We start from the raw sequence: 23,077 nt of genomic DNA on the forward strand, positions 1-23,077 counted from the left end.
AAATATATATGAATACATTCACAGAGAAGCTTTTTACTTCCTTTTCAACATTCTTTTTTTAAAATAAATAAATAAATAAATAAATAAAGGCCAGTTGCTTTTATAAGGAATGACATAGTCAGTCCATCTCTTTAGTCATGCTGAGCCCTTTCTAGTTTGAACAAATTCCTCTCTGAGCTGACTCAGTCTATCTACTATACAGTCTATCTTCTATAGGAAGGGAGACAAGAAGATTCAATTCTTGCCATTTTTGGTATAGAAAGGTCAGATTCATTTGCCAGCAGAGCAAAGAGTGGAATCAAATTTTCAGGTGGCAGGCTGTTGGTGAAGGTTCACACGCAAGCACGAACTGGGACGTGTATAACAAATGGCAGAAGCAGCAGGGCGTAAGGTCAAGTGATACCAAAAAAAGGGGCTGTACTCAGCCAGGTACCTGGGATGAGGTGAGCCTGGATTATCTGACAAACAGGAGGAAGGTCTGAGGCCCAAGTGCCATGAGGGTAGAGGGGAGGAGGGGATGAACTTGGAAAGATAGTTGGGACCAGATTGTGCAGTCTTGATCCTCATGTATGTTTCTAAAGTATCACATGGAATATGAATGTGAGGGTGAGATCCATCAGTGAGCTCTTGCCATGGGCAGTGGCCTGATCAAGGGCCATGCCTGTGGAGATGGAGAGAAGGAGATAGGATGGAGACCCAGGTTGAAAGTGGCCAGACCTCGCTGATGGGTGGGGTTACAGAAAGAGAAATCAAAGTTGATTTCTAGGATTCCAGCATGTGCAGCTCAATGCATGGTGGTGACAATTATTGATATGGCACAGCTAAGAGATGAATAGGTTTGCAAGGAGAATGAAACAATCTTGTCTTTTAAAACCTCATAGCTCCATTTCAAACTGCATTGAGACTCCATGTAAACCCAAGAAGTGTTGTATGGGTTGCCATGGGAGACACAAATTTATATGTGTGTGTGTGTGTATACATATATACACACACATATATACACACATACATGTATGTCACGTGCATACAAATGTACATTTATTTATTCAGAATCACACTTTAAATAGCTGTGCTTAATATGTTAAAAATTAGTGTCTATTGTATTTTACGAAAGAGTTGGAGTACCATAAATATATATTGTGTGTGTGTAATGCGTGCACTGAGATCTGAGCAAGGGGATACAAGCATCCTCCAGGGTTGGCCCTCTGTAAAGAAGAGTAATGGGTCTTGCCCCAAACTAACTCTGAAAAACCAAAGGCACGAAGTCAAATGAATTTAGGCTTGTGTCCAGGAGAGAATGAGAGGCCCACAAACAGTCAAACTACTGGTCCCATGAAAGCTTCCGATGGCAAAAAGCATTACACTAACTGCCAAAAATACCCCTCTGCCTAATTTCTGTGGTCCGCAGTACAGAGGAAAAGACTGCTGGAACAAGTTCAATAAGGGGAAAAAATAAATCCTCAGGCTTCTACCTTGGTGCATAAAACAGTAGCAATCACAGTGCTAATGAAATAGCTGAAAAGGCAGGTTTCGTGACTGCCTTTGGAATCCACTCACGGGCAAGCAGCAGGGAATCTTTCAGTATTCTCAGGATACATCATGAGAATCAGTAAAAAGCATCCAAACCAAAGTCCCAATAGTGAGGGCCACGTGTAGACCTAATTTTCCTACGTGCTTGGCGATTTCCAAGTAAAAGGACATGTCATCAAAAAATCTATTTGCAAATAGCTTCTGGGATTCTTGGGAGAAATGGTGAAGCATCTTAGGAAATAAGGATGGGTTAAGGGCACTGAAGGTAAAGAGATGGGAAGGTAAAGAGATGGGAAAATGGGCACCAACCTGTGTCCCCAGCTTATGGCGAGTGGGAGGGTTGATGGCTGACAGTTTATTAGAAATGTTCCCTAAACCAGCACTTTGAGATCTGGTTCCAAATTCCTCAATAAGTTGTTCAAACTGAAAGGGCAAGTTATCTTTGGGACCCTTGAGTTTCTTTAAACTGTGAGAACAAAGAAGCACCAGAAATGGGAACAGCTTGGGAGAATTTTCAGGAGCCTTTAAAGAGGACAAAAAAGGATTTAGAATATCGAGGAAACAAAGGGGTCTTAAAGAGCTTGGACTCCTGGGTACTTACTAGGTGACATCTTGGAGCCGGGGACAAACAGGACTGCTTACTTTCTGGTAGCTGCCTCTCAGGCTGAATGGGGTTAGAAAACCAAAGTCACATTTACAAACCTCACTCCAGCCACCCTTAGTTGGTGACATGTTTGGGTACCTTTCATATGTGGGACAGTGAATTTGACTGCTGAAATAATATCTCAGTAGATAGAGACCAATCCTTTAGGGAAAGAATTTAATTCAATAAAAGTTGGAGAACATTGTGATCCTCAGTAATGATGATGTTTGTTTAGACACTCTGTCTTTGTGCAAACGTTCAGAAAGGGCTCTGAGTCACTGTTAAACTGTGAAATGCACATGTCTTTGCAGGGCAGGGTCTCTGCTGTCCCTGGATCTTTGCAATGCCCAAGCTATCTGGACCTCTTGGAGAGAAAGGGCATGCCACCACCAGCATAAGAGACTTGTGTGTTCTTACTTCAACTTGCTCTCTCCTGCCTCATGAGCAGGGGTTTCCTGAGTATTTAACTTAGTCCACGTCTCTTAAGGAAGGTCTGGCCCCCTAAAGTTCATTTTATTATACTTAGGACTGATGAAACCCCCAGACCCTTATGAAACCACAGCTAAATCATTCACTTACCAGCTTAGTGGACAGACCCTATACTCAGCCACCAAGATCTTAAGCACACTTCATTCATTCGTTCACCCTCACACTACACATTCAGTGAGTACTTCTTCCATACAAGGTGCCATGCTGGGCATGATGAGGACATAAAGATGACTAAGGCATGGTCCCAGGTCTCCAACATCATTCTGGGAAGAGGGGAAGGACATGGCACAGGAAAGCAACAAAGGAAAGTGGGAATTTAGAGTAGAGGGAGATCTGTGCTAGTGTAAAATCCCACTCTTCCTTATAGGACGTAAAAGAAAGCTTCAAGGAGGCAATAAATAACTTCTAGCTGGACTTTGTAGTTGAATTTCAGGGAGACCAAAGGTTTTGGAGGCCTAGGCAGGAACTGGGAGCAGGAAGGCCCAAGGATTTCTTGGTGGGTGGTGAATAATCAATTTTTGCTAGACCATGATACATGGGGTTTATGAGAAGAGAAAAGCAAGACTGCAAAAATAGTCGTCACACGGATTATGGGCTTACTGAAATAACAATAACGACAATGGCCAACAATTACTGAGTCCTTACTAAATGCCCTGCTGTGCTCAAAGCATTTGGCATGGATTGATTAATTCTCATGCAGAGAGCCCTATGAAGTAGATACTGTCATTATCCTCATTTTATAGAAAAACCAAGATACAGAGAAGGAAAATAACTTATACTCTTACTTTAGGTAGTATGCACCTAAAAAGCGGCGAGGCTGGGGTTTGAACCCAGGAAGTCTAACTCTAAAAACCCACCCTCCTCACCGTGCCATGTGGACCCTCTGATAGTGGGTGAGAAGGAGGAAGGGTAGTTCCGAGTAAAGTTGCGACCTGAACGTCGCTCTCAAGAGGTTGATCTGGTGTTGGTAGAGCTAAATTTTGATTGGAAGAGAACAGACTGAATCCAGGCAGATCAATTAGATGGTCACTTTCTGGACAAAAAGTGACCATAGCCTGATCCAGCATAGAAGAGATGAAAATAATATAAGAGCTAACATTTCCTTGTGCTTATTGCGAGCGGGGCACTAGATTAAACATGTTACACACTTCATCGTCTTTATCTCCATGAGGTAGGTGCTAGCCTCATCCATATACGCAGATGGAGACATTGAGGTCCAGAATATTAGGGGTCACACAGGCAGTACGTGGCATAGCCAGGGCTTGCACTCTTGACTGCCACACTAATCCTGGGAAGTGGTGGGAGGGCCAACAGGACTTGTGAAATCCAAAATCGAGCCAGCACAGGCAGAAATGCACTGAAGAGAACAAGTGTGCTTTGGGACCAGTCAAGATGCTTGCTCTTCATGGCTCAGTGGGTAGGAAGGGAAACATGCGGGCTGAATAGAAAGAAAAGCTGTCAGGGAGAGGGGCAGCAGGGTGACACAGCACACCTACGGAGGGTGTGACCATTCCAGGTGGAATGTCGAAGCTGGGTAGCTGGATGAGAGGCAGGGCATCCTCTCCCACTCCCCTTCCTCCAAGTTTGCTCAGAAGACCTGCAGAAACTCAAGGAGAATCTGCTAGAGCCACCTGCCTCAGGAGACTCCCAGAGGACCCTCATGCAGCATCTGAATCCTCACTGCACAGCCGTGCCTGTGGGATGTGGGGGTGGGGAGAAGACTCAGGGGGAGTCTGCAGGCCAGGAGCTTCAGCTGAAGCCCAGAGGTGGGCACAGGTGCAAGTCTACCCCTCTTTTCGTGGCCCAGCTGGGTGGGACCTGGTGTGTGTTGTCACAGGCACTGTCGGTGCCCATCCTCGTCCTCGGCCACTCACTTTCTGAGTATGTTAACCCCACGACGTCCATTTGTGCAAGGGCTTTGTTGGGGCCAACTGGAAATGCTATGAGTCTGGGACCTGTAAGTAGCCCTGGACAGACGATAGACAGGAGCTGGTGGATAAATGCCCCTCCTCCCCTCCCTGCTTGGGATCATCAGCTGTGGATGTTCTCCATGACCTGCCAGTTCCCCAGTGGAATGAAGCTCCAGCCTCCTTCTCCCCAGCCTTCGCTGGCTCTCCCACAGACCCTCGGGGCTGCCTTCCTTCTCTGCCTCACGCCCCATAGTGGGCTTCCTGGGACCATCCTCCAAACGAAGTCCCTGCCCTGGCCTCCTTGTCTGAGGGCTGGCTTCCGGGGGAGTCAGCCTGAGACAGCTGTCTTGGCTCCCATAGCTCTTCTGGTGTGGATCCTCAGGAGGAAGTGACTCCTCAAGACACTGACTACAGAACATACTGTACCAGGTTCCTGGGACAGGGCAACTTCTCTGCTGTAAGATCAGGGTTCTTGTTAAGCTTCAAACCCCTATCTGGAGTCTCTACTATATAAGGGGGGCTGGCTCGAGAGAGAAAGAGGAAGGATGGTATAAAAACAAAGCTCCCACTTTGTTTATGCTGAAGTCTCAAGTCATGATAAGCAGCAGGTCTTGTTCTGCAGTTTTCCCAGGTACAAAATTGTCAGAAAACTATTGACAAAGAGACAAAACCACTGAACACCAACATGGAGTCTATCCTGATAAATTAGAGCAATTGGTTGGCTATTTTATCCAGATCGATTTGCTGAATATTTGCTAAGACCAGTTCTTTAAGCTATGACATATGATCATTCCAAATAGTAGTACCTCATTATTTACTTAGCTTTTGTACTTACGTTTTTCAGAGGAAAAAATACTCCTGTAAATTGTAGACATAGTCAACACATAACTGTGTTATGCAGATCTGTGACTGCTGCAACGTTAGCCCAGAAGAACAAATAAATAAAGCTTATTTACTGTAAAAATAAATACATAAAAAGGAAATACATGAAGTGGGGGACAGGTGGATCAAGTAATAAACAAATAAGATGAAGAGGAGCATACAGCAAGCTGCATGTATCTAATCTCCACATGTAAACACTTGGTATCTAAACAATGTGCATAAGCTGTCTATTGCAGGGCAGGGATGAGCTAAAACACAAAATTATGTCTCCCCTACCACCATTTGGCACCACCATAAAATCAAATTGGAAACTGTCTACTTCAAAGCTCATTTCCCAAACATCTTTCTATCTTGCCTAGGCTCAAGACATTAACCAAACTGGTTGCAAATCAACCAGGATTGTTGATATCTTGATTCTGTGTGTCCTGAAGTCTTCATGGGTTTTGCATAATAATAATGGTAGGTGACATCTATGGAGGCTGTGCCTGAGAAGCAACTCCATTTCAGTGCATGTCATTTAATTTGGATCCCAGGAAGTTCCAGGAGAGGAACAGAGAAGTGAGTCAGGGCAGGAAGAGCAGCTAATAAAGGCATGTTACCAAGTGCACTGGGGCAGGCAGGGAGGGCTTATTCCTTTGGGGGTACTTTGGGGGGCAGGCTAGAACATGCGTTTCCATTAGCCCAGCTGAAGCAAGAGGGAGCAGGCATTAATCCACCACCAATCCCCTGTCTGTCTGAGGCCTTCTACTCGAGGATGCTGATTTCCTGGCACTTCTTGCCTGTCCAATATTCAGGTAGAATAGGATACGGGGGTCCAGAAAATGCCCAGAGTTGCAGGGGCTAGAACTTGGAAGTTGGGTGGGCATGCACAGGTAGCAAGAACTAAGAGGGGGGACAGGTAGGGTATGGTCTACTAAGTGCCAGACACTCTGCCAAGAGCTTCATCCACCTGTTTTCACGTGTTCCTCAAGGCAGCCTGATGAGGGGGGTGTTGTGTTTATCTCCAGTGACAGATGAGGAAACTGAGGCTCAGGAAGGCAAAACAGCTTTCCCATGGCTACACGCTAAAGTGGAAAATTCAGGACTACAACTCAGATGGGTTTCACTGCAAGGGCATATGCTCTAAACCGTCATGCTTTATATCCAGCTCAGGTCCTAGGGTATCAACCCACCAGCAAGCCGTGGGGCCTGTGGGGCTGAATGATTAGACCCGGGCCTTCTGAATTAAGTCTCATGACCAAGGGGATGAGGCAGTGATTTAAATCACTGATGTATGGAAACATAATTTACTCTCTTTGTGCTAATCCTCTCTGGACACCAGTTTTAGCTTTGTGTTGACACTGACAAATTAAGGACATGCTCAGCACTTTTCCAAGAGTAAACAGCAAATTCCACAAGCTATTCTAATGATTTTTCTCTTCCAGAATAAAATCCCTTAACTAAACACGTCTGCCCTAAAAGTGAGTTGTTGCTGGGACCTTTCTGACCAGATCATGTAGGTCTCTTGAAATTTTAAACCCCCCTGGTTTAAATGTACTCCTATTTTATTTTTAATGCCATGGTAAATTAATTTGTTTTCTTAATTTCTTTAGAAGATAGTTTGTTTTTAGTGTACAGAAATGCTACCGATTTTTGTATGTTGATTTTTTACCCTGCAACTTTACACTGAATTTGTTCATCAGTTCTAACAGTCTTTTGGTAGCGTTTTTAAGGGTTTCCACATACAAGATCCTGTCATTAGTAGACAATTTCACTTCCCCTTTCCTATTTTATAGTTAATAATAAAATGTTTTTCAAAATATTTAAAAGAGATTTTAAATGTTTTCATCACAAGTAAATAAGAATGTGAGATGATAAATATATTAATTAGCCTGATTTGCTTATTCTACAATGTAATCGCAACATCACATTATACCCCAAAAATACATATGATTAATTTTTTTCAGTAAAAAACAAAAACAAACAAACAAAACAAAACAAAACAAAACAAAAACACTGCAGGAGCAGCCTCTCCTGGAGCCCTCGGCACAGCGGGAATGCCAGTTGCAGAGAGGCCTCCTGCGCCACCACGTCCTGTTGCTCACAAGGAGGGCAACTGCATCTGAAAGGATTGGGCTCTGGCCCTGTGACAGGAGGTGCTTTGTGGTGGGGTTGGCAAGCACAGCTGAGCTGCCTTTGGTGGCATTTGCGGGGGAAGAGAGTGTGAAGATCGAAAACCGAAACACTGACTGAGCACCTACCATGCGTTCCCACTTTACTGATGTGGATACTGAAGTCAGGAGAAGTTCTGGGACTTGTTCCAAAGCAGGAAGCTTGTTGGTCATATACATGTTTTTCTGACTCTTAAGTTGGGTGTCCTTCCTCCTTACCAGAACATCTCATCCTGCCCTTGTTTTGGTAAGCCCGGTGGCTTGGCAGTGCCTTCTATACATCCTGCTTGTTTGGATGGCTAAAGCCAGGCCAGCCCTTGAGAGTACTGAGTAAAGCAGCAGTGTCTCTTTGCTGACAACCTTTTCTCCAGCCACCTCTGCTTCTTGATTTCAAGTTGATGACATAAACGAGGAAGGGAAGCTGCTGAATTAGAATTCATCGCTAGGCCTTCTAGGGTGATTCCTAGCCACAGGTGGCTATCTACACTTAGGTTAATTAAAAAAAAAAAAGTTAGCTCCTCATTCACACTAGCCACATTTCAAGTGCTCAACAGCTCCTACGGCCAGTGGCTACCATGTTAGAAGCACAGATCTAGACTATTGGACAGCGGGGGAAGGTCTGATAGACAGCGATGGAAAAGTTGAGTCTTAGGGCCAAAAAAGTGAAAAGACATCCTTGAAAGACCAACAACAACAACAAAAAATACCCCGGGGAGTGAGGTGGAAAGTGAGCTTAAATATGCAAAATGCTGGAGGAGATGGGGGCTGGAGATGGGGCCTTCTGCACCTCCTGCTGGGACTCTGGTCTTCTGTCCCCTAAGAACTGGCTACTGCATCATTATCGTCTGGCTCTGAACAAAAGCAATCTGGGCCTGGGAAAGTGCATCTAGGGAAATCATTCTTTGAGATATTAAAATTAAACAGCAGAAATAACTGGAAAGACCTCAGACCCCAGGAAACGACATCCATTTGATGAGGCTCCTTCCAGAAAGAAGAGCTTCCTCCCCCTCTCCTCCCCCAGGCCTGAAAGAGGAGCAGTCAGCCGGGAGGAAGAGGCCCCTTTCCACTTGGAACCTGGACTCTCCCAGGAGGTGTCCCAGCCTCAGGCTCCTTCAAGAACACATCCACATCAGTCTCCACTCTTGCTGAGGAGGGGAGGGTGGAGTTGTGGAGCTGAGACTCCTCTCCTTCCAGGCCTCCTAAGGAAACCTGTGTGATTCAGTCACACTGACTGGTTAGGACCTGAACCAGGGGGAGTCAACCCATAGGGGACGGTCACCCCATGGCCAGGCAGGAAAAGTATGAGCTGGGCCAATAATTAGAGACTTCTGGGGACTATAAATTAGGAAACTGACCAGTACACGGAGGTACTGAAGAAGCAGGGCAGGTGCACAAAAGATGACACCAGCTAGAGCCAGGGCCAGAGTGGAGGCAGAGACACACTTCTTCTGAGAGAACAGGGATTGTGTGGGGAGCGAGGGAGGCAAGGAGGGAAGGAGGGAAGGAGAACATGGTCCAGGTCACCGAGGTACTCTGCTAGGCTAGGAATACCACAAAATCCAGAAATAGACAATGGACCTGAAAACCACAAAGCCAGAGGGAGGAGAAGATGTGACTAGCCTCCCTCCTTCCCCAGTACTCCAATCACTTTCATCACTTCTGTACGAAAGGCCGCCCTCCAATGCTAATCAGCATCCTCTGCAGTTTTGGGGAGCAAGGAGGTCACCATGGGATCATGAGACAGAAAGCACATTCTTAAGTTTAAAAGCTGATCTAGGAATAAGAGAGAATTTGGATGTAAGTTCATAAGTGAGATTCCCCAATTTCTAGACCAGATAAAACTCCCTGGGTCCAGGGGCGGAAGAAAGAAGTGTGAACAGGTGTTGAGGTGGGGGACAGGGGAGACCACCAATCTTGAGATCATGCCCTGGACACCCTCACCATGGGGACACCAAAAGGAGTGATGTTAACGGTCCTCTTCCTCATTGTTGGAGAACCTCCACTTGTAGGGAGCGCCAGCTTGAGGGCTCAGCTCAGCACAAGAATCCTGCTTGGATTCTTGGATTCTGGAATGACCCGCGCTGTAGAGAGCCTATCTCCTTTAATACACATGAGCCCCTAATGGGCACTGGACACAGGAGTGTGAAGATGGAGATGTGCACAAGGGAGTCCCTACCACTAAACAGCAGATGGCCAGGGACCTCCCACGTGGCCAGAACATCCCTTTTGCTGCTCTGAGCAGCCTGAGGAGGTCCAGATGGCAGCAACCCCAACAGCTCAGTGGAGGGAAAAGTCCCCTCTGCCTGAATTCCCAAGTTCCCTACGAGACATCTCAGGGCATGCCTAGGGTTTAGAAACTGAAGATGCACATCAAAAATATTCTCCTTGGTATGTCTTTCCCCAGCACATCTATTGACAGGTCTGGGTTGCTGGACTAATTAGTAGCCCTCCTACCAAACAGACTCACTTAACAAGAGCTTGCCTTGGTATGGGATACAGAATCATTTTCAAATGTGTGACACCTTCTACTCTCATACACACAGGCATATAGAAATATCTGCCTGCCAGAAGAGAGGAATTACATTAAAAATCGGAAAGCAAGGCTCAAAGCTTAGGAAGAATACTTCTGAAAGCTGGCAGGGCATGCAGAGAGTATTTATTCCTGCTGTGGAGTTTGATCTCTTAAAAGATAGACAGCCACCCACACCAACTTCAAGAAAGAATTCCAAATATTGATTATTTAAAACCTCTTACTGGAAGAGAAATGTGTAGCTTGGCTTATAATCTCCAAGATTCAGCTATTTGTGTCATGGGGATAATGAGCAAAATTTCACAAGATCTTGATAAATCACAAACAAACTACAATTCTAGAAAATTATTCACAGCCTTCTTCTTTTACTTGGGGCAGGCTCAATGAATCTATAGGGTGCAAATTTCCTCACAGACAGGAAATCCTGCTTTTAGTGTTTCGATGTTATAAAAGATCAGATATAAAGCGAGTTCTAAGACAAGTGTTTTCTTGGGGCTATCTTTTGTTGAAAGAGTTGTCAAGATCATGAATTTCCCCACTAGTAAGGAAACCATACATGACAAACAGCCAGAAGGAACAGAAACCTTTTTAAAAAGTGCACTCTCAGGCTCAGGATTTTTGAAATACATGAAACATGAAAGATCCAAGGGAACATTCAGAAAGTTGAACGATTCAGGTGTTCGATTCTACAAAGCACACACAAAACAGGGAAGTATCTACGAGGAAAAAAAAAGAATGCAAGCTTTGTCATTCAAAGTTTAAAAGAGTGTATCCTTTGCCCACTTTTTGATGGGGTTGTTTGTTTTTTTCTTGTATATTTGTTTGAGTTCTTTGTAGATTCTGGATATTAGCCCTTTGTCAGATGAGTAGATTGCAAAAATTTTCTCCCATTCTGTAGGTTGCCTGTTCACTCTGATGGTAGTTTCTTTTGCTGTGCAGAAGCTCTTTAGTTTAATTAGATCCCATTTGTCAATTTTGGCTTTTGCTGCCGTTGCTTTTGGTGTTTTAGACATGAAGTCCTTGCCCATGCCTATGTCCTGAATGGTACTACCTAGGTTTATGAACAGACATTTCTCAAAAGAAGACATTAATACAGCCAACAGACACATGAAAAAATGCTCTTCATCACTCGCCATCAGAGAAATGCAAATCAAAACCACAATGAGATACCATCTCACACCAGTTAGAATGGCAATCATTAAAAAGTCAGGAAACAACAGGTGCTGGAGAGGATGTGGAGAAATAGGAACACTTTTACACTGTTGGTGGGAGTGTAAACTAGTTCAACCATTATGGAAAACAGTATGGCAATTCCTCAAGGATCTAGAACTAGATGTACCATATGACCCAGCCATCCCACTACTGGGTATATACCCAAAGGATTATAAATCATGCTGCTATAAAGACACACGCACACGTATGTTTATTGTGGCACTATTCACAATAGCAAAGACTTGGAATCAACCCAAATGTCCATCTGTGACAGACTGGATTAAGAAAATGTGGCACATATACACCATGGAATACTAAGCAGCCATAAAAAAGGATGAGTTTGCATCCTTTGTAGGAACATGGATGCAGCTGGAAACCATCATTCTTAGCAAACTATCACAAGAACAGAAAACCAAACACCGCATGTTCTCACTCATAGGTGGGAACTGAACAATGAGATCACTTGGACATGGGAAGGGGAACATCACACACTGGGGCCTATCATGGCGGGGGAGGGGGGAGGGATTGCATTGGGAGTTATACCTGATATAAATGATGAATTGATGGGTGCTGACGAGTTGATGGGTGCAGCACACCAACATGGCACAAGTATACATATGTAACAAACCTGCACGTTATGCACATGTACCCTAGAACTTAAAGTATAATAAAAAAAAAAAAAAAGAGTGTATCAAGGGGTCAGAACCATCTGTGTCCCCAGAGCTCTACCCAAACTGAGGCTGAAGGCTGCAAGCCTCAGGAGCAAAGCAAACTCGTGGGACCCAAGTGAAAAGGGGCAGGTTGAGTGTAGGTACCAATGCTGAGTGTGATCAGGTTTCAGATCAAACTGGAGCAGCAAGGACTAGGCCCTCTGGTCCAGATCCATGACAAAGAGCAGTGAACCCCAGGAAAAGACAGCCCTATGGCTTTCTCTCAGGGGAAGCCTGGGGTGGCAGGACACCCCGCGGGGACCCTCCAGCAGAAGGCCATCACTCCCCTGCCTGGATAAGGCAGTCCCAGCTCTTCAGGAGCCTAGAGACAGTCTCCTGGGGATGTTCTGTCCTCCACATTCCCTCCTGGATATTCCCCAGGGCCCCTGGGACTCTGGGATCACCTGCCCAAAAGGCCCTGAGCCTTTTTCTATGTCCTGCCTGGGTCTTTCTCAACTGACTATAGGGCAGATGACTCTGGGTCACTTCTGGTGAAGCCTGAGCTAATGCAGCACTAACCTTAAGCAAGGAGGGATGGTGAGGTCAAGAATCTCCCACCACTCCAACGCAGCTGCTAAATCACGTGTGGTGCCTCCTATGTGAGATCCCACTGGTCTCTCCACGCTCCATTCGCTTACTCTCCACCACCCACACCCTTGGTTTCTGCTCTCTCTAGACTCCCTGACTCTCACCTCTCTGTGTCTCTGACCATGAGGCTTCCCATTCCTGTGTGGAGTCCCTTTTCTCCATGCTCCTTTGGAATCTGCCTGTCCACTCTTCAAGAACAGCATCACCCGACCTTGCTGACACTGAGGTGCCTCCTCTAAGCTCCCACAGCACAGCAGGCTGCATAGACCCTCGTCAGCATTTAGTGCATGGCAGGTGTTGATCATAAGTGGTTCTCTTCACAAGACAGCAGGTTCCTTCAGAGTGAGGCCATGTCCTGAGCATCTAGAAGGACTCAGCCCAGCACTACTCTGCAGTGGCTCAAGAAATGCTTTCTAGATGGCCAAGTGCAGGAAGTCTGTATTTTGCTTCTTGCAGCTTTGACCCGTGCATTCATCTGTTTCCTGCTGGCCAGTCAAATGCCAGATGTTACTCTTCCAGCAGTTCTCACATCCAGTGATGTTTGTTCAACAATTTCTGAGCATCCTAAATGTGCCGCACAACATGGAAGGTAAAGGGGATAGAAGGAATAATTTACTCTTGCCCTGAACAAAAAGTGACTGTGCAACTCCAGGCATTCAATGACTGGACACAGTACGCAGGGGCTTCTTTCTTGGGGCTTACATTCTGGTGGTGGGGGCTTATATTCTAGTGGATAGGATAACAAGATTTGGTCTTGGGCCTTGGGGATGGCACCAGCAGGTCCACGCTAACATTTGTCTCTGCCCTGCTGCTCTGCCCACTTGGCCTCACACTGGACTACAGTCATGTATGTTGTGTGTTGAAGCTTGCCCCACTTGGGTCTCTTCCCTCCAAGAGGTGGAGCCAGGGAGGAGACGTGCACAGGCCTTGGTAGCAGGCTCACGGCTATTCGGGTGGAGAATTCTGGGCTTCTGTGTGCTTGGAACATAATCTTGAAGGGGTGGGCACTGGTCTTGGTCCATGAACTCCTTGCCCTGTGGATTCTAAAGTGTAGAGCCCAGGGCAGGGGCTAACAGTGGCACTGGATTCCAGTGATTACAAAGTGCTAACCTGTAGGCTCATGCCCACACTTAGGGAAGTGTTTAAAGAGGATAGTATGCATTTGTGCCCAAGTTGCCTTTATGCCAGCCTGGAAATGCACTACCACAGACAGCAGAAACCTTCCTGGGTATTCTGGGCTCACGAAGAGCAAGAAAAATGAACCCCCTCTGCCTCCAGTTGATGACTTAGTGAGTCCAGAGGGGAGATGGAGGTGGGGCGAAAGGGCCATGCAGCTGCAGGCGACAACATCTCTTCAGGAGGCCGAAAGCACGCAGTGTTTGGGTCCAGAGTGGAAATCTCATATCTCAGATGTCAAAGCATCAGGATGCTAATGTCTGCCAGGGAATTCCGGATCCAACTCAGTGCCTGGGGCTCCTCAGCCTTGTGACAGGGTAGCCTCCTTGGTGCCGAAGGTGACATCCATATTAATGGCTCAGTGCACGCAACTTCCCTGAAAGGCAGGGAGGGCTGGGAGGTTGCAAAGGCTCTCCTTACTCATTTGGTATTTTTAGAGAATGTCCTTGTAGAAAAGAGCCTTTTCATGCTCCCTTTTTGGGGAGTGGGAGACCAGTTGAAGAGTTGATTGATTTTACCCAGAAAAGGAGTCAAGATCGAGGTGGCCTGTGAGTTAAGAGGTCAAGTGTCCTCCCGGAAGTGACACATAAAGCAAGGCCAGCAGAAGTGGGCTTCAAGCCCATGTCTGCTCCGACTCCAGAGCCCAGGCTGTGCCTGCTGACCTGCTCCAGCTGTGGGTTGAAAGCAAGGTCTCTGACCCCTCTATTGAATCACAGTGGGCTGTGACTATAACGGTGGAAATTACACCACGGGACTTCAAGGTTCAGTCACCCTCCCTTTCTGAGCTCCCTGGACTGCCTGAGGCTGCTACACTGTAGAGGTCACTGTAGGTGTTCTTCTCAATAGCCACAGCTGAGCCAGTCCCTCAGCCATCCCACTCCACATACCAGGCATGGGAGAGACAAACCCTTTAGGATCAGTGGCCCAGCCACGGCCACGGGAGTCGGTCCATCTGAGGCCCTGGATTCCGTGGAGCAGCATTCTCACCCTGCTCCTTCTGAGCACTCACCACAAACAACCCAAAGCAAAACGACACAGTGACTGGGCATGCCACTACACATGGGGAGTTCGTGCCACAGCAATAAATAACTAGAATGGAATTCAGGGGAGAGGGAATTCTGGGGGAGAGGGAACGCCACAGAGATGGGGGAGCAGTAATGTACCTAGTCCAGAACTGGGCTCAGAGATTTCTTGTCGGACAGCTGTCCACTCCTTAGACATTGTCACATGCATGCCTTCCCCCAAACCCTCCAAATGGGGACAAGGGGACCACAGACTTTAGAGCCACTGGCTCTGTGGCAGAAGATGCTAGGGCAGTGGTGGACAGTAAGAGGCCAGATGGGAAGAGAACAAGCTTTTCTTGTTCACCTTCTATGTGTCAGACATGGTGCCAGTTGACATTACATAGAATCCACTCAGTGAGCAAATGTTCTGTCCCTACCACGTGCCAAGAAGGGGTCTGGGAATGAAGTCGTGTACAAAACCAAGTCCCTGTTCTCAGGGGCTTACGTGTGAGTGAGGGTGAAAAGTTGAAAAGCAAATAACTATGCAATGGTAGGTAGCATGGAGGAAAACAAAGCAGGGTAAGAAGAAATACGGTGGCATTTCAGAAAGGCTGGTTAGGAAAGGGCTCCCCCAAGAGGGTGGTGTTTGAGCAGAGAGTAGGGTTAAGTCATGGAGAGTGGGGCTGTTTGACTTTCGAGCCCACACTCTGGGCACTAACATGAAGGGAAAGTGCATAACAGATGGCTCCACCTTCGAAAGCTGCAGTCTTTCGTCTCCATTTGGTGATGGCCCCCTATAGGGCTCGGGGGACTCCCACCAGGCGTGTGAACAGGAGGGCAGAGAGACTCCACTGGGGGCCTCAGGTGCCTCACCCCCCACCCCTAGGCCTGGCCTATGGACCCTCCAGGCAGAGGCACAGAGGGGTACTTACACAGAGCACATGGAGGACCACTGCGCCTTGTCTTCTATCCTCGTTGGTGAAGATGTCATTGGGGAATTCATGCAGGGCTAAAGAACAGAGAAAGAAAATCGTCTCAGCACAGGTGACCACATTTTCAGTGCTGTAGGTCTGGGACAGCATTACCAGCCCCTTTTTAGAGTCTTGGTTTTAACATGGGGTCCATGAACTTGGATGAGAAAAAAACCCTACATCTTTAAGTTCACAAAACCAACCAGAATTGAGTGTTTCCTTTAGATAAGAACGTGGGCAACCAACCACAGTAGTGTTAGCAGAACCTGGGACTCGGCCCCACAGATACTTTCATAACACGTCATACCATCATACTTATGCAGCTCTCACCCACTGCTTCAATCTTATGGTGGTTGTGAGGTCACCACCTGCGATTTAAAAGTGTTAATGAGGAAGCACGTGAACTACTATGTTGAAAATTTGTTTTCTAACATTTTGACAGCTTCATTTCCACACAGTCAGTTTCCGTGTGTAACCTTACGTACTTTGCTGCATGCACGCACTGAAAACTGCTTTTCTGAGCAGGGGCTGTAGGTTTCATTGGATCATCAAAGGGGTCTGTGGCTCAGACAGATTTGAGGCCCCTGCTCTAAGTGGGTCTTCATTTTGCTCCTTTTCCACTTTGCCTGACCTGGCTTAGCATGTGGGCCCCGTGTGCTAATAGAACAACCCCCTCCCTGCTCCCTCCCACTGCTCCCCTTTCTAAGTTGACCTCAATTTGTGGCTGGACTGGAATGCCAACCACAGGGATGTTCATGCCTTCTCAATGTTCCAAAACCTCTCTGCCATGAGATGAAAACTGGAATCCGTGAACTGACCAAGAAGGTCCTCCACCACTAACCGGGCCTCCTGTCTCTCATAAAATCCAATCAACTTTCTGGGCTAGGTTCTCACATCTCCTCTCCTTTATGAAGCCTCCTGTGGTCCCTCCGATAGGAATCCATAGCTCCTTTGCTGGAGGATGTGCCCATCAGGCGCGGTAGGAGCAGCACACACTGCCCCCACCCACAGCCCCACATGGGCAGACATCACTGGCTGTTGAAAGAAGTCTTTTCCTCTGAGCTTGATGAGGCCTCCAAGTCTTTCTCTAGTGAGTTCTTAGAGAAACCACCACCATTTGATGGGGGAGGATGCGCTAGATGTTAGTTGCTTGCCTCTTGTCTTATTTTGGATTCCCCTAAAAGCAGACCCTCCGACAAGGATGTGGAGGTATGTGGTTGATCTGGGAGGTGACTCCAGGATGCACTGTGCATGAGAGAGGCAGTGCAGCCAGGAAGGGGAGAAGAGACAAAGACAGTGGTGCTAAGGAGTGAGTGGAAAACCTCTGAGACACCCAGGCCCAATTCTGCTGGCGACCCCTGGCTTGCCCAGAGGATTTGTGCAAGACACAAGCCATCGGTCACTGCTCGAAAAGGCTCTGCTCTCTGCATCCAAGGCAGCATTGCTTAAGGCATTATGCAGGTCTTAGGTTGGAGCCACATGAGGTGTTTGGGCCAAAGGGTACATTTAGTATATAAAGCAAGGCTCACCTTCCAATGTACAGCAAGTGGGGGAGAGTTAAAAATACTACATTATATACTTGACACTTGCAAAGAGGGTGGATCTAAATCTTGTCAGCACACACACACACAAACACACACACACACATAAATGGTAACTATGTAGAGGTAATGGATATGTTAAGGAACTGAAATGCGGTTAACATTTCACAATGCATCTACATATCAAAAGCTCGAGTTGTATACCTTAAGCATATACAATTTTTATATGTCAGTAATATCTCAATAAAGTTGTTTTTTGTTTTTAGAAAGCAAGATCCACCTGTACGTCCAGCTAATCACACTCTCTAGTTTTGTATGGTCCTTTAAACATAAAAAAGGAGACAAGAAAAGACAGGAATGTCAAGATTACGCAAGGATTTTTCTAAGTTGAAGTTGCTCTAAACAGGCTGCACGGCGCCCCACTGACCAATGAATAAATAAACTGGGAGAAGCCTGGAGGAGTTTCCTTGGGGACCAAAATGAAGCCACGATCTGGAAATTAATGTGGGGGCAGAGGGATGACAACAGCGAGCATTTATTGAGCACCTGCTCCCGGCAAGCCCTGTACTTTGCACTTTGCCCCTGTGATCCCATCTTATCCTCACAAACAGGTTATTATTCCAATTCTGTAGGTGAAGAACCCAAGGGGAAGATAGATGGGACAACATGCTTGGGTTCCATGGCTGGGAAGTGGGAATAGGGCTGCACACTCAGCAAACCCAGGGCTGGGGACGCCCCTCACACATGCCATCCCCCTTCTGCATGGATCTGCAATTTCATTCTGCCCTCTGACCTCTTCCTTCCGTGACCTCCTCCCAAAAGAGGATTTGATCTGATCTACATTCAGCTGCCACACTCCTGGAGGGGAAGCAATGGGCTTTTTTTTTCTTTGCATTTTTCAGTGTAGCTACCACAGGGTGTTTTGGCACTCGCCGGTCCTAGGGTTCAAAGGTCACCTCTCCTATTGTTCTCCTAGTCCCAGAGCTGGAAGCTAGAGATGGGATGCTGAGTTAATTTATCAATCACAACAGCCATCACCCACGGGGAAACAAGCCAGTCATATGCCCTGGGGCAGTGCCAAGCAAAAGAATCACACGTGGAAACCGCTTGAGGTCCCCAATCATCAATGAGGGGTAGAGGGGGTACAGGTATGTGGCATCCAGTTACCTCTTTACTTCCTGCCTCACAAGCTTCCTCTGCGATCACTAACAAGGGACAGAGGGAGCACAGGAAGGGAGTGAAAGGCACCCCATGAGCATCATCTGCGTCTGCACTGGGTTCTCTCCAGCCCAGCTCCGTTCTCCTGCCTCACTGCCGCCCCATGCATGAGGCCACCGAGGGCCAGGGAGCACACCTGTTCCACCAAGGGCACCACGTCAGTAAGTGACAGGCTCGGGTTCTGAATCCAGGCATTCTGATTTTCAGTTCTCCGTAACATGAACATCAATTGGCTGAATGAAGCAATGCGGATACACGGATCCCACTGGGCCCGGCTCTCTGATGGAGGTGGTTTCTTGTCAGAGGCCTCCATGCCAGCCCACATGGTGGCCCCAGCTGGGCCCCTGGGGAAGACACACTGGAGGCTTAGCCCTGGATGGGGCAGGACCCAAAGGGCCCCGTGCTGGCTCAGGGCAGTCCACCAAGAAGCTGCCCAAAGTTCTGGCCGGGCAGGGGTGAGCCAAGGAGAAACCACAGGAGCGTCTTCAGGGTCCTCCTTCCTTGGAGGCTCAGCAACCCTCTCTTCCCTCCCTTCAGGAAGTGGGCAGCTTACCAGTGACCTGATCTTGGTCTGCTCTCCAGGGCCTGCTCTCTGATCCATGCCTAGTTGGGAGCTTCTCTATCAAAAGTGCGCCCTCCCCCACCTCCGTCAGCAGTCACAGCTGGCCATGAGGAAGTGTGTGAAAATTCTCCACGGGGCAATGAGAGCCTCCAGTCTGGCACAGTCAGTAGCAGAGCCTGCGAATGGAGCGGCCGGCACTGTGGGCCTCCTCACCGAGTTGAATGTGGGTGGAAGGTGGGAGCTCCAGGGTCAGGGTGGGGAAGGCAGAGGACAGCCAGTCTAACGGTATTGAATCACCGTTCTTCAAGAACAACAAAAAGTCTTATTTGGTGGCCAATAGCAATGTGGAAAGAATGACCAGGTTAAATACTCACCTAACAAACTTCACCTGACATTCAACCACTCTGACCACTTTTTCATTACAGCTCCTCTCAGGAAACACATATCAGGAAAATAACAAAATTGGAAAAATGGTTTCAAAGGACTCATTCATAACTTACAAAGAATACTACATGTATTTTATTTTCCCTTTTATACATGCATTATCGTTTGAAAAAAAAGTCACAAGGAGAGATTTCATCTAAAAATTGAGCTAAGCCCTCTTCTCCTGCCCTGCAAGAAGTGTCTTCCCTCATAGGTTCCGAATGCCCATGCCTTAGACTGGGGCCCTCAAGAGCAGACCCTGAGAAAAAGATTTGAATGACAGCAGTTTGTTTGGGAGGTGATCCCAGGAAGCATCGGGAGCAGGGTGGAGAGATGAGGCTGGGAGGGGAAGGGGCTGGCAGAGTGGCCTCAAGCTTGCTGGGAGACAGAGGAAAGCAGGTCTCAGAGTTGTCTACTGCTGGGTCAGCAGTAGGGTGGGGGGCTCTGTCCACTGATGCCTGCCTGTCACTGTTTAGGGCTGTCCCAAAGGCACTAATTCTTCAATACTTCTGCTGAGCCCTGCACTGGCCAAGCCAAGCATGCTTCCAGGGCTAGAGAAGGCCCTAGAAAGAGTCACAGGTGATATATCAAGAAACCATCCACATGTCTGGGTGTAGGAATGCCCGTGTCTGCCCTAGCCTGATACAACAGAATACCGTAGACTTGGGGGCTTAACCAACAGACATTTATCTCTCATAGCTCTGGAGGCTAGAAGTCTGAGATAAAGGTGCCAGCATGGTTGGGTTCTGGTGAGGGCTGTCTTCCGGCTGGCAGAGGCCACCTTCTTCTTGCAGTATCTACATGTCATGGTACAAATAAGCTCTGGTCTCTTCCTTCTCTTATTTGACACTAATCTCATCACTGGGGTCCCACTCTTATACCTTTATCTGACCCTAATGACCTCCCAAAGGTCCTATCTCCAAATACCATCATTTTGGGGGTTAGGGCTTCAACATATGAATCTGGGAAGTGGGAACAAACACTCAGTCCACAGCATCTCCCAAGCCTCCTTTGCATAAGAACTGAAGAGGAGATGCAAGGTATCTTATGTCCAGAAAAGGACAGACCATAACTTATATACACATAATTAGCTTCAGCACACAGCAGTGGGGCATGGGGTGGAAGTGGCAGAAGGGAGTCCCTCTGCACAAGCATAAAATCAGGATAAACTGTTATTAAGACTTGCATTCTGAATCTAGCATGGTAGGACCCCAATGTTAAGACTTAGGGTTGTAACATGTTCTTATATTACATAACCAATTCCACCATGTTAGAAGCTTCTTTGACTAATTTGCAAAGGGCATTCATTGCCAGATGACCCTGTAGAACAGAATGTAAGTCAGGAAGAATCCTATTCTAGAGACCCACTGGCAAAGCAGCTTCGTTTAGGGAGGCCATAAGACTTCTCATTGATCTCTGTCAGCTCCTATGTGTGTGTTATGTACACAGCCTACTATTAACATCGCTATTTCACTCAGTGTTGCCTTGCTGTGGTTCTAAAGTAATTTGGTGTCGCAGTGTTTAGTCTTCCTAAGGAAGGGATCAGCCTGGAGTCAAGAAAAGTGTCCTCAATTGGGAATCTGGAAATCTGAGGCTCAATGCCAACATGCCCAAAGTGTGGCTTTGGTCACCTGTCATTTCATCTCTCTGGGCCTCAATTTGCCTTTTGACCATCTGAAAAATGGCCTCTGAGGATCCTCCTTCCCATTCCCTCTGGTCCAAACGCAGCACACTGCAGTGCACACAGCAGATGCCTGATAAGTCTCAGTGGGATGAAGAACTGAGAACAGACCTCGGGCATGGATGGGGTAAATCCACTCTGCCCAGTTGACCCAGTGGTTCAAGAAAAGAGCCGCAACAGCAGCTGTGCTTGCCTCCTGGAGACTGCAACAGCCCTCCAATTGGAGACCCACTCCAGTGCCTTGCAGGTGTGGGTGGGGCATGCGCTCTTCTGAATAGCTGCAGCTTTCCAAGAAAAGTATGCAGACAGTGTGGTGCACTGGACTGGAAGGCTCTGCCAAGTGCTTCTTGGCCTCAGTTGCTTCACTTCTAGAACAAGAGGTAAGACAATGTGGGACCTCTAGTGCCTCCCACAGCTGATGGCTGGTGCTGATGCCACCCTCTCCGGGTGTGTGTCCTTGCACCAAATCCAAAAGTACTCAGTGCATTTTTTAAAGATTGAGCTAGGATGTTTGTTGAATTTGGGAACTAACATTTTCCTTGGGTGATCAGTTAGATTTTGCATAAGATCCCACAGTGGGGAATCAGACTCAGGTCCAGATCTCCTTCTGTGCCACATGGGGCCTCATTTCCTTCATTTGTAGATGGGTGTGTTGATGTCATCCCTGCAGGGCTGTTATGAAGAGTGCAGATAGTGAATGTGAAATACCTCCCGCCGTGCTTCTTGGGGTCACATATCAATATTCTAAATTATAACAATGACATGCTGGCCTGGTGTGGGTAGAGGGCACATTCATCTCTGGCCTTGATGTTGAAATCTACATATTGCCAGTTCCTTCCTTCCTTGCATTGGCATCTGTTTCTCTGGATGGTGGTTAGTCCATGACAGCTGCATGTGCCTCTAGGTAGGTGCTTCCGGTACTCAGCCTGTTGGGGCCACGTGGCCCACGTGGCCTGTTAAAAGCAGCTACCTATGCAGGGAGAACGGAGCAGCCTCATCCAGCTGAGAGTCATTCCCCAAATGCCTTCAAGGTCCTCAAAGTCTCTTTCTGCTCCTCTCTTTCATCCCCCAATTTTCCTTTCAGTACATCCGGCCAGCCCTGGGGGCCTGCAGAAACAAGCAGTGCTGTTCCCATGGAAACCACAGGGACCTGAGTGGAGTGGATTCCCCTTACCAAGGCAACAGCAATCAGCTTCCCTGCTTCTCCCTCCTGGCTGCTTTCATGAGGCCAGAGTTTGATGAGTCTAAATGGAGGTTCGCAGAGGCAGAGAATCTTTTCTCCTTTGCTTGAAAAAAATGCAGCAGGAACACTCATGCCATCTTTAGACATACTCATCACATGTTGATCAAATGGAGCAGCCCAAAATGAAGATTAACACATCCTAAAAAGCCTGGCTCCCTTAACATGTCTGAGCAAAAGGAACGTGGGCTGCTGCAGCCATCAGAACACCAGTCTGCCATCCCAGGGACCTTCTCTTGACAAAATACCCAATGCAGCTTTATGGATTAGTCTGTCAGGAATTGCACCAAAAAATGGCGGTCTGGATGCTATCCAGCTTCCCCCTGCCGTGATAGGTGGCTTCAAGCTTCTGTTTCAGATGCTTTCATCTGTCTTAGTAAAGCCTGTTGCTGCCACTTTTCCTGGGGCACTGTAAAAACTTTGTTTGCCGGGTGCGGTACCTCCTCTGCCTCTCACAAAACCTTCCCTGCCTCTCTTTCTGTGGCCCCATCACATTGTCCCAGTGCTCATCAAATTATTTTCCAACCACACTGTAGGCATTTGCTTGTCCATGTGTACCATGGACTCAGTGGCACCATGAGCTCAGTTCCCTGAGGACAGGAGCCCTGTTGTTTCTC

At 47.3% G+C, this 23,077-nt stretch overlaps 1 protein-coding gene across 4 annotated transcripts in view; it reads right to left on the minus strand.

Annotated features, from left to right (window-relative positions):
• SLC24A3 (solute carrier family 24 member 3) overlaps positions 1–23,077 on the minus strand; it is a 498,810-nt gene that overhangs the window by 187,875 nt on the left and 287,858 nt on the right. For all 4 annotated transcript variants that reach the window (XM_023217772.3, XM_023217771.2, XM_023217770.2 and 1 more), the window contains exon 3: positions 15,757–15,833. In XM_023217772.3, coding sequence (XP_023073540.2) covers positions 15,757–15,833 — 77 coding nt within the window. The remainder of the gene's footprint in view (positions 1–15,756; positions 15,834–23,077) is intronic.

This window comes from Piliocolobus tephrosceles, chromosome 20, assembly GCF_002776525.5.
Source record: "Piliocolobus tephrosceles isolate RC106 chromosome 20, ASM277652v3, whole genome shotgun sequence".
NCBI classification, from domain to species: Eukaryota; Metazoa; Chordata; class Mammalia; order Primates; family Cercopithecidae; genus Piliocolobus; species Piliocolobus tephrosceles.